General features: G+C 45.7%; 1 protein-coding gene and 1 long non-coding RNA gene across 4 annotated transcripts; one reads left to right on the forward strand and one right to left on the reverse strand.

The window, feature by feature from the left end:
• Window positions 1-751: 751 nt before the first annotated feature.
• Window positions 752-4,394, reverse strand: LOC136308688 (uncharacterized). 3 transcript variants are annotated; one of them, XR_010726149.1, is made up of 4 exons: window positions 4,080-4,394; window positions 2,820-3,714; window positions 1,250-1,362; window positions 752-1,026 (listed from the first exon to the last, which is right to left on the reverse strand). It is a non-coding gene; the product is annotated as an uncharacterized lncRNA (long non-coding RNA). The 3 variants fall into 3 exon arrangements; XR_010726150.1 differs by lacking the exon at window positions 4,080-4,394 and having other exon boundaries at window positions 2,820-3,005; window positions 3,132-4,048; XR_010726148.1 differs by lacking the exon at window positions 4,080-4,394 and having other exon boundaries at window positions 2,820-4,047.
• Window positions 4,395-4,644: 250 nt separating this feature from the next.
• ING2 (inhibitor of growth family member 2) lies at window positions 4,645-11,396 on the forward strand. The gene is made up of 2 exons (XM_066236282.1): window positions 4,645-5,269; window positions 10,575-11,396. Exons 1-2 carry the CDS (start codon window positions 5,095-5,097, stop codon window positions 11,243-11,245), a joined length of 846 nt encoding a protein of 281 aa, XP_066092379.1. The 5' UTR covers window positions 4,645-5,094; the 3' UTR covers window positions 11,246-11,396.
• The last annotated feature ends 436 nt before the right edge of the window (window positions 11,397-11,832 follow it).

The following is an 11,832-nucleotide window of genomic DNA, read 5'->3' on the forward strand; positions in this document are numbered from 1 at the left end:
TACCAATTTTAAATCTGTGCCGTCTACCTGATAAACTAAGCGTACAGGCTGATTTCTAATATTCTATTGTGAACCTTGTATTTTCTTAACTTTGTCATTTAGTCCTAGCCAGTGCTTCCTTAAAGCAGAAACCTAAAATGAAGTTACATTTGGGGGGGGGGGGTATACGTACTTAGATACTGTGAAGAATTATCTTCAGATTGTAATGATTTTTAAAAAGCTTCATTTTAGCTCTATTTTCTGTTACCCCTCTACAATTAGTGTATACTTATGCAATAACACAAGACATGCTTTATAACTGACTTCTGTGGAAATGCTGACTGTAATTTCTTTTTAGTTGCTTATTGTACTAAGGAAGTGATTTGAAAGATTTAGTTTTTGGTTTTAGTTATTCTTTCAGTACAATTTAAAATGCTTCATGGACCTTCTAAAACAAATTATACTCTAATACAAAGTCCTAGATTTTTAAGGATTTATTTAGTTGCATTAGGTACAATTACATGTCTACAGTGGGCTATGAGTTGACCTTTTAATATGTAGATTTTGTTTAAACTGATTTTCTTGAATTTTTCTATATTTTTAACCATGCTTTTCAACTATCCAAATATCTTTCTTAGAAAACCATTGGTATCTACTTAGAAAAGACCTTACTAACTAAATGCAAAGTGTGGAGCTAGATTGGGTCCTGCTGAAAAACCAAGAGTAAAAAGATACGAATGAGACAATAGACAAATTTGAATTGTCTGGATATTATAGTAATATTTTTGATGAGATAATGATATTGTAATGTATTTATTTATTTATTTTTGACAGACAGACAGGAAGGGCGAGAGATGAGAAGCATCAATTCTTCATTGCGGCACCTTATTGTTCATTGATTGCTTTTTTATACGTGCCTTTGGTGGGGGGGCTACAGCAGAGACAGTGACCCCTTGCTGAAGCCGGCAACCTTGGGGTTTCAAACCTAGGTCCTCCACGTCCCAGTCTGAAGCTCTATCCATTGTGCCACCACCTGGTCAGGCAATACTGTAATGGTTTTAAAAGTTATCCTTTCATATTTGAAATACTGACAGATAATAACCCAGCATGGGTAATGGGGTCATAGATGAAATAATATTGACCATATTGATAAATGTTCCAAGGCAGGTTAACAGTTTATTAGGACTTATTATACTATTACTTCTACTTTTGTATTTTCTTGAAATTAAAAAGTGAACAAAGTAACTGATTTCAAAGTGGCTTGACTCACACAGTAGTCTCCTGTTCTCAGGAGGTGTCTTGAGGAGCTCTTCAAAACTAATTGCTTGTAGTTTTCAGTCCGAGTTTGAAGTTGGTGCTTTGTCCTCTCAATGGAAGTAAGGGCTGCAGGACAGAGGGTTAGAGAAATAAGCATGTGCTACCAGGGACTTCGCCAAGTAACTGGTTCAGAAACTGAAGGTAACCCCAGACACTTCTGATTTGGAGATTTAAGTTACTTATATATTTTTTAAGGTTTCTTTATGGTAGAAAATATATTAAATGAGGAGCCCTGAGGAGCCACTGCACCACCTCACCCGCAGGTGTTGTAAAGTACCAAAAGCTACAGAATTGATATTAATATTTTAAGAGGCTTAAAGAACATTTTTATTAATTTGGGTTAAGGTGTGCAGAGAAATTTTGTGAATAATCTCTGTACTGTGTGATTGGCATAAAACCAGGATGGCCCTTGGCATTGTATTGTAAATGCAAAGGGAAGGAAAACATGGATTCCCAGACATTCCACCACACCTGTGGGGAAAGGGGTAAATGGCTAGCCAGGTGCAGGAAGAGAAAAGCCAAAATATACCTTTTCTTATAGTAATGAGCCATTTGCGGGCATTTGTCCCCACCGAAACTACCTCTCCCATATGAATGCATATAGTTAATGTGTGTGACTCTGGACAAAGAGATGGAGGATAAACATTAGAAAATATAGGAATGTCTTTTAATATGTAAAGAGACATCTTTCTATCATTGTGTTGAATGGTAAATTTTGTTTTCTCCAAAATGATGTATGGCTTGCAAATTGAACATGGTCCTATCATGTTAAAGGGCATATGACTATAACCAATAGTGGTAAAGGGCACCTAATTGCAATTTTTGCTTCTGTACTTTCCGCTTGCAAAACTATAAAAACTAAGTAGAACAAAGGGCCAGCACGCTCTCCCTCAGATTTCTGTCGGAGTTGCCGCCGCTTGGCCAAGCTAGACAATAAAGCTTTGGTGTGGAATTGATGGATTTTGATCGTGTCTTCTTTAATGTTTCGAGTCCCTCCGGATTAGGCTTAACATTAAAGAGCAAATAAGATGCCTTTTATTCTTTATTCATCAGAATAAATATCAATTAACTTTGATGTTGCAGAGAACTGAAACTTTTTTTTTTGAGAACTGAAACTTTTAAATAATGCATTTAACAGAATAAGGGAACCTAATGTAAAGAGCCCCCAAATTTACAGGTAAGTAATGACTGAGAAGACTAGGGCATGATTCATAACCAAGGTCAAAAGTTGAGTTCAGGGAGTATGGTTTTTTTCCTCATGCAGGTACATACTGCTACAAAGTATGCTTTTAAAAGTATGGCAGAAATAAACCAAGCCTTCGATTACCTTTTATCAATTAATATAGCAAGAAAAACACCTCTGAAATTACACACATACATATTGCCATCTTAGGATGTTCTTTATAGGTTTAGATCAACACAAGCTGAAAAAAAATCTTTATTTGCTTGGTTTTGCTTCCTTTCTGCCCGCTCAACAGTTATGTGAAAATAGCGCTATAGAAGGTCCCCATTGCCATACGCACCCCTCGTTCTCTTATCTTGCTTTGGGGTCCTGGAGGGAGCGCTCTTCAGTATTTGGCATCATTGCCTTTTCTCACTTCTCGTTTCTGGACACGTGTCCTGTCTAACCGGAATCAATAAAAAAACAAACACCAGAAACAAGGCAGCTTGCAGGATTTAGGGCCCTGAAATAAAGCCCTGATTCAAATCTAGGAGTAAACAAAGACAGCAGGGTTTAGATAAAAAACAGATCTCAATTACTAACAGCGACTGGGTTTTCACAAGACCTGACTGCCTACTCTGAAAGCCTGCAAGGAATGATAATATACCCATACCCGTTCTCAGAGGTACGATGCAGTGTACCGCCTGGGGCGGCTGATCTTCGAAGGTGACCCTCCAAGTGTCACAGAATAACGCAGGGCAGTCTGCACGCCCTGCGCAGCAGATACCGTTACCCAGACGTCGCGTTTCCTGGAGCGCTTGGAGTTGAAAACGAAAATTTCCTCTCAGTCGAGGTCTAGATTTCTCCTTCCATGTTAACGGTTCCTTGGGAGGAACGGCTGCTTCCAAAGCGCGCTCCCTAGGTCGCCCTACAGCCATGCCACCGCCGTGAAAACCCGGAACGGACCACCCACTCGCGCGGTCTTTACTTAACTCGAAGAGATTGCTCGCAGCAGGGTCTGTTCACAGACGTGCCTGTAAAACGACCCGGGTGTTCGTTCTACTTACATCCGCGTCACACACACTAACTCACTGCGAGTCCGCCCGGAATGCAAACGAGCTTAGCCTTTCCGTTCCTGCTGCACAGAACCTCACGCGGGCGGCGATCGCGTGGGTCGGGCCCTGGGCCTGATGCCGGTCCGGCTCCGCTCCCGTCTCCACGGCCTGGCTCCGCGCCGGCTCGTCACGGGCTTCGGTCTTAGGGTGAAAGAACAGGAAAAGGTGTCGGTGTGCCCCCCTCTCGCCGCAGGCGAGCTCTCGCCGACGTTCGATGCGCAAACCTTCTGCCCACGCGATTTGGGAAAAGCAAAAGGGGGTTTTAAAGGTTGTCTCCCGGCCAAACACGTCCCGGGGGCAGACGCCGCCGGAACTCAACCGGATTCTGCAGAGCCGGAGGGCGGACGGAACCCGGGCACAGGGAGACAGCACGCAGCCGCCAGGCGATTTAAAAAGTGGGCGGACCGCAGGGGAAAGAAGACGCAAGGGGCCGCGGAGGCCCCGCCCACCTCGCCGCCCAGCCCCCGCCGCCCCGCGAGCCCGGAGGCTGAGGCGGGGGGACGCACCGTGGCGGGGGGAAGCCCCGAGCCCGAGCGCAGCTCCGAGGCGGTGTCCCGGCGAGCGGCGACGGCCCGGAGGGAACACGGCCGCGGCGCATCCCGGGAGCCGCGCGCGCTGCACGCTGGGGCGGGTAGTCCCCTCAGGCCTCACTCCTTCCAGGCTGCAGCGAAAATCGGCCGCCTGCGGCTCCTTTTAAGGCTCGCGAGGGGCCGCGCTAGATTCACTGATGGGGGAAAGTCGAGGACAGCCGACCGAGGGCACCAAGCCGAGTTTCCCCATCCCTGCGGGAAGGGCGGAAGGAAGGAGTCCGCCACCTTCCCCATCAAGTTTCATTCGGACACCTGGCAGAGAGGTGGCCCCGTCAGGGAGTTCTTCTCCTTTAAGAGGGGGCGGGGCACAGCCTGCCGTTTGGTCGGGCCAAGAGTTGACAGGCCAATCGCCGGGGCGGCGGAGGGAAGGCGGGAGAATGCGAACCCTTTGGTAGGGCGGTAGAGGCGGGCCCCCAGCCTTATTAGGAGTGAGTCCTGCGCAGGCGCAGCGGCGGCCGCAGGCGGAGGGGCGGGGACAGTCCAGTGAGAGACTCTCCGACAGGCTCGGAGGGTAATTGGGAGAAAAGGGGACAGCGAAGGGCTTGTCATGGAGATCCGAGCTACGAGGCAGCATTGGTAGCATCAGGGAACTCCGAGGGGACAGGAAGTGTCAACGCCCGGGACCCCGGCGCCAGCTCCGCTAGGAGGATCCCCGCTGCTCTAGTCCTGGGGAGGGAGGGCAAAAAGGAGGGATCCCTGATCTCGCCCCGCCCCTGGGCTTGTTACCGCGGGGGCGGGGAGTGAGGGCTTCTTTTGGGGGGAGTGGAGATCGGGGGACTCGGCTGTGCCCTCTTGAGCGGCGGCTGGTGTCCCCGCGGCGCCGGGCTGCGGAGCCGAGGAGCCGCGGCGGCCGTGGCTGTTGCATGTGTGGCCGCTGGATGCGGAGGCGGCGGCGGCGGCGACGGCGAGGAGCAGCGGCGGCGGCGGCAGGATGTTAGGGCAGCAGCAGCAGCAGCAACTCTACTCGTCGGCGGCGATCCTAACCGGGGAGCGGAGCCGGCTCCTCACCTGCTACGTGCAGGACTACCTCGAGTGTGTAGAGTCGCTGCCCCACGACATGCAGAGGAACGTGTCCGTGCTGCGAGAGCTGGACAACAAATATCAAGGTAGGCGGCCGCGGCGCTGCCTTGCGGCTCCTCCTCTCCCCGGGGTCGCTCGGAGCCTGCCCGAGGAAGTGACACTTTCCTTTTCTCCTTTGACAGTCTCCTCGAGTGCACCGAGGGGGTCTGCTGCGGGGCCGGGGAGAGGGACGGGAGGCCAGGCTCGCGGCCCTCCCTTACGCTGCTGCGGTCGGGGAGGACTTCGGTGGGGGGTCTCAAGGCTGGAGATGGGGGCTGCTCATCAGCCCCCGCTGCAGACCCCGCGGCTGCAGCTGGCGTGGAGGGGAATCAGCCATTTTAAGTAGCAAGCATTTGTTTCGGCGCTGGCTTGCCCCGTGTCGCAGACCCTCCTGCCCAGACGAGGGAGCGCGCAGCCGGGCGGGGGGTTGTTAGGAGTGCGTGGCCGGGCTCCCGCTGGTCCCGGGGCTGGACTTCCCGCTGCCCCTAGGCCCCCACCCCCTGAGAGCATATGCATTGGAACGTGCGGGGGGAGGGGGCGAGAGGACCGCGAAGGCGGACTCCGAGGAGGTCCCTCCCTCCGCTCTCTGGCTCCCGGCTCGGGAATCAGGGAGTCCATTCTCCTCTGCCGCCCCAGAGAGAGTTCCCCGGACCGCAGCCTTCTCCCGGCTCCTTCAGCCAAGTGGTTAAAAGGGGATGGGTCCCCGCGGGTGGAGGTAGAGGGGTGTGTGTGTCGGGGAGGGCCCCCAGTTCCTGGGGGCGTGGCCTGAGGGCGTGACGTAGATATGGGAGGGGCGCGAGCACGCGCTCCCTCCCGCCTCGAAAATGGCTGGTCGCTGGAAGGCTTGGGCGGGCCTCGGACCCATTCGTAACTATACTAAGTCCGGGCTTAGCACAGTCAGTGCAAGGGTTTGAGACACGTCTGCTGCGATATTTCGACTCTTCAAATCACTCAGTTGTGACGAAGACACCTTAATGGGGAGCGTCGCCGACTCTGGCACCGCCTAGGTTCCGGACCTTGTGTCACTTCCGGGCCCCATGAGGAAGTAGGTGGTTGACTGGGCAACCGCCTGGCGTCCCTTAACCCCTCCCTCCTCCACCGAGTTGAAGTGATGAGGCAAAAACCACCCTTTGTGGTCGGACCCGTGGAGCTAGGGCAGGGAACCAGCCTTTCTTACAGAGCGTATCATTTGTCATCGACTACTGGTGGACCCTTCAGCTACTAGGACGGGAGAAGTTTAAATGGGGAGCCGTTGTGCTTTTAATAACCCTGAATCAAGGAACAGACAGACCTTGGATATAATATAGAAACAGCCATACGGACTTTAAAGAAATAACTTATTGGACCCATTCCCAGTATTTTTAGATAGGTTGTTAATCTAATGAGGTAGTCTCTCATGAACCCACTTCTGGGGTGACATTTTCTGGCCCTTAGCATGTTAGGATACTCTGTTTTCAAATCTATAATTAATTTCTGCCTTCTGAATCCGTGATTGATAGACTCATCTCTGTTGTGGGGGAAGAGAATAAATAATGATTACTGAGTTGTTCACTGTGTCAGGTCCAGAACATTATCTCATTTCATCCTCACCATCACCCTATGAAGTAAAAAATTCATTTGACAGATAAGTTAAAATTTACAAGTAATTTAACTTCTCCAGTAAGTGGGGAATGTTTGACCATAGCCTCACTACCTCAGGTACCAGGCTTGTTTTTAAACAATGTTAACTTTTTATTTTTTTTTCAAAGAAAGGTTCTCCAAAGGTAGACATGGGGTGTGTATACCCACAGTACATGCATTGTAACCTAAAAAGGGTACATATATGCTTAAGACTTGTATAGTTGCTATTTTTAGTTTTTCAGTTAATTCTGAAGTTAGTACAGCTTGTAAGTTTTTACATTTCTATAAAGACACATACCTATGTTTGCCTTCACAAAAGTTAAGCTATTTCTCATTTGAATTGGGGAGGGACTCTTTGTTACAGGAAAATCTATTTTGACCATCTAGAATTGTCATAAGTAGATCTGGTAACATGAGACACAGTATTAGGCCTTAAAAGATTGAAAGATTATAGAAACTTTCAGCTCTGTTGAGATTGTGGTTAGTTTCAGAATTCATATAAAAACAACGATCTAGTTTTCACTCTGCACATGCTTGCTAAGTTCAGCTTTTAGTTATATATATATTAGCTTTAAATACTTGTGCATTCTTAGAATTCATGTTTTTATTTCTTTGCTAGTTTTAAAGTATTTTCTGATATTGGATCTAATACTACAATATTTAGTGATATAAATTACATAAGCAGTCAAATTTCTTTCCTACCTATTTGAAACACTTTAGAAATTACCGAGTAACCTTAAAAACTTAAAAAATAGAGAAATGAAGAAAATTTTACAATTGAATGAAGTATTTATTATGGAATATGGTTATTTGAGAAGCTCAATTTTCCAGTATTTTTGTTCACAATTTTCTGGGTAAACAACATTTGAACTAAAGTACTTAATTTCAAGTGCCTTCCTTTCAGCTTAGTAGAAAATGCTTAAATGTTGGAGCCAGACATATATATTTGGCAGAATTCAAAGTATAGAGTAGTTGTTATCTCTTGAGCTTCATTTCCTTTATGTATAGAAATGATGGCTTCTCATGGGGTCGCTATGGGCATATGATGAGAAAATATCACAGCAGGGTCTCAGTAAGTATTTGTTTCCTTTTTTCTCTTTGTAATTAAGGCGTCTTAAAAATGTGAATTGTGTATCTCATGTATTAGTATCAATGTGTTGGCATGGTATCATATAATTAGCTACTAAGTCCTGATTCTTAGATAAAGAATGTTTGAAATACAGTTTCCCTTGTTTTATTTATTTATTTTTTTGGCATTAAAATTTTGTGTGTTTTGGTCGTGGTGGTGGAGTATTTAATTTCCTTATATTTCCTGAAGGGGAGGAAAGTTCTTAAGAAATCCACTTACATATCTAGGTGGGCAAATGAGCTATATTTGACCTTTGTTTAAAAATATGCTGTAGGTGTGAGTACGTTCAAATGTGTAGTGCCACTTTGAGACTTGTTTGGAGGTTCTAGCAGGGGAGCGCAGCTACTGGTATACTCTTGACCGAAGAACGGTCCTCTCCTCTAGCGGGGAAGGTTGTCCTCTTCCACCAAGTGCGCATCTTCGGGAGGACGCACATGGAGCGGTGAGGGAGGAAGGGGACACCCGCCTAGCCAGCTAGATCAGCCGAATCAACCCTGGCGATCAATGGGGTGACAGATGTCGCAGCCAGATCGTCCTCACATCCTGTAGTGCCACTTTGTATGTATCTGAGGTTAAACAGTTGCACATCACTTTTGAGTACCTACAATTTCCAGGGAGGAGCTAATTCATGGGAGTTGTGTTGAATACTTTCTGTGTATTACTTTACTTGAAGATAGCTCCTATGTCTGTATTTTACTCATCTACCATTTCTGTTCTTTTTTTTTTTTCTGAAGTGAGAAATGGGGAGGCAGAGAGACAAACTCCTGCATGCACCCGACCAGGATCCACAGGCATGCCCACTAGGGGGCAATGCTTGGCCCATCTGGGGTGTTGCTCCATTTCAATAGGAGCCATTCTAGCGCCTGAGGCAGAGACCATGGAGCCATCCTCAGCTCCCAGGCCAACTTTGCTCCAATGGAGCCTTGGCTGTGGGAGGGGAAGAGAGAGATAGAAAGGGAAGGGCAAGGGTGGAGAAGCAGATGGGTGCTTCTCCTGTGTGCCCTGGCTGGGAATCGAACCCTGGACATCTACATGCCAGGCTGACGCTCTACCACTGAGCCACTGGCCAGGGCCCATTTCTGTTCTTATCATTAGAATAATCGTATTGGAATATAAAACAGTGGTTAGCCATATGATATGGTAAATTAGAGGGAATTTTTTGTTTCTCCACCTTTAGTAAGACACTTTTAAGTACTGTAATGTTAAATCTTATAAGGACAAAAGATAGAACAGATTTGAACAAAAATTAAATTTATATACATTTTGGTGATAACTGGAACTATATTTTCAGATTTTTATATACCTTCTATGACTCAACTATTTTTAATTGATTTAAATGTGTTCCAAATGCTATACAATACCTTCTGGTAAATCAGAGTTCAAAAAACTTAGAACCAACTGCTGAGTGATCTACAAAAGTTTACTGATCCAGTGCTGACTTGGCTGGAATTCTCTTAGAGGCTTAGTCAGTTGAGGCCAGAACACATGAACCTAAACCTGCTCTGGAAATAGTCTGGGTTTCAGAATCATCTCTCATGTGGTAAAATAGAAGAGCATTAAAACTAATAGGGTGAGAAGCTAAAGGCTACTTCTGTTTGCCTAAAGAAAGTCCAGGGGTAGGATGTGAAAGTAAAGGTGTAGTGTCCCTCTGGAGTCATGCGTGTCATTGACTGAACGGTAAATCCTGTAAAGGCAGTTGGACAGTAATCTGTATCCTAATCCTTGAATTTCTTTAAGTTTTACAGCTGGAGTCAGGCATGTAAATTTTTTTAAATTTATTCATTTTAGAGAGGAGAGGGAGAGAGAGAGAGGAGAGACAGAGAGAGAGAAGGGGGGGAGGAGCTGGAAGCATCAACTCCCATATGTGCCTTGACCAGGCAAGCCCAGGGTTTCGAACCGGCGACCTCAGCATTTCCAGGTGGACGCTTTATCCACTGTGCCACCACAGGTCAGGCCATGGCATGTAAATTTTATATACATGATTGTTTTAAAGTTCAAATGAAGTAGGCAGTATGGCACTACATGGATTCTGAAGTAGCAGTGAGCCTGCCCACATAAAATGCTTTTGATTATTAATTATCCATACATCTCTTTTAAAATATAAGTTAATGAGTATTAGAGTTTTATGTTCTTCCTTTTTATTAGGTTACTTGTAAATATACTTTCATATTGATAACATACGGTCTTTTTTTGTTTTCTGAAGTGAGAAGCAGGGAAGCAGAGACAGATTCCCCCATGCGCCCAACTAGGATCCATCCAGAAAGTCCACTAGGGGGTGATGCTCTGCCCATCTGGATGGTTGCTTCCTTGTGGCCGGAGCCATTCACAGTGTCTGGGCCAGCTTTGCTCCAATGGAGCCTTGGCTGCGGGAGGGGAAGAGAGAGACAGAGAGAAAAGAGAGGGGGAGGGGTGGAGAAGCAGATAGGTGCTTCTCCTGTGTGCCCTGGCTGGGAATCGAACCTAGGACCTCCACACACTCTGCCGAGCTCTACCACTGAGCAGAGTATGGTCTTACAGTTTTCTAACTTTTCTAACTGTGAAAGATAACTAGAAAAATGCTACTTGTGCTAGCGTGCAGTAACATTCTGCTTCTTCTTTTTCAGAAACATTAAAGGAAATTGATGATGTCTATGAAAAATATAAGAAAGAAGATGATTCAAACCAGAAAAAACGCCTACAGCAGCATCTCCAGAGAGCATTAATCAATAGTCAGGAATTGGGAGATGAAAAAATTCAGGTTGTCACACAAATGCTTGAATTGGTGGAAAATCGGGCAAGGCAAATGGAGCTACATTCACAATGTTTTCAAGATCCTGCTGAAAGTGAACGAGCCTCGGATAAAGCCAAAATGGATTCCAGCCAACCAGAAAGATCTTCAAGGAGACCCCGAAGACAGCGGACCAGTGAAAGCCGAGATTTATGTCACATGACTAATGGCATTGAAGACTGTGATGATCAGCCACCTAAAGAAAAGAAATCCAAGTCAGCCAAGAAAAAGAAACGCTCCAAAGCCAAGCAGGAAAGGGAAGCTTCACCTGTTGAGTTTGCAATAGATCCCAATGAACCTACATACTGTTTATGTAACCAAGTGTCTTACGGGGAGATGATCGGATGTGATAATGAACAGTGTCCAATTGAGTGGTTTCACTTTTCGTGTGTTTCACTTACCTATAAACCAAAGGGGAAATGGTATTGCCCAAAGTGCAGGGGAGATAATGAGAAAACAATGGACAAAAGTACTGAAAAGACAAAAAAGGATAGAAGATCGAGGTAGTAAAGGCCATCCACATTTTAAAGGGTTATTTGTCTTTTATATAATTCTTTCAGAATTTACTTTCAGAAAATGTTTTAGGATAAATGCATAAGACTATGCAATAATTTTTAATCATTAGTATTAATGGTGAATTAAAAGTTGTTGTACTTTGTCTGTGACCTTAATTTTCTGCACTGAATTACCAAATATTTTAAACCAGGTGGTCTTTAGATCCCCTGATGAAAGGAGCAGGGAATAGAGAGAGGGTGGTGTGAACATTATAAAACTTCACAAACCATGCCTATTTCATTTTCACTTAAAATGCGATGCTATTTTCTGGGTTAACACCAAAGTTCTACATGCTTACATAATTTATATGAAGTGGGAGTGCTCTGCAAGCATTAAAATTATTGTGGGTAATTTAAAATATGAACACTATATACCATTTAGAGCTTCTTTCTCCCTAGCCCCATTTATACATATACCTGTTCATCTCTGGTCTTCCCAGAATTAGAGGAACTAGAGAGAATAATTTGGGATTCCATGTGGAATAATGTGCTCTTATTAGAGTATTTGCTGCTGTCTTTTCATTAGTAGCATTTTGATAC

The sequence above is a fragment of the Saccopteryx bilineata genome, chromosome 6 (genome assembly GCF_036850765.1).
Source record: "Saccopteryx bilineata isolate mSacBil1 chromosome 6, mSacBil1_pri_phased_curated, whole genome shotgun sequence".
Lineage (NCBI taxonomy): Eukaryota > Metazoa > Chordata > Mammalia > Chiroptera > Emballonuridae > Saccopteryx > Saccopteryx bilineata.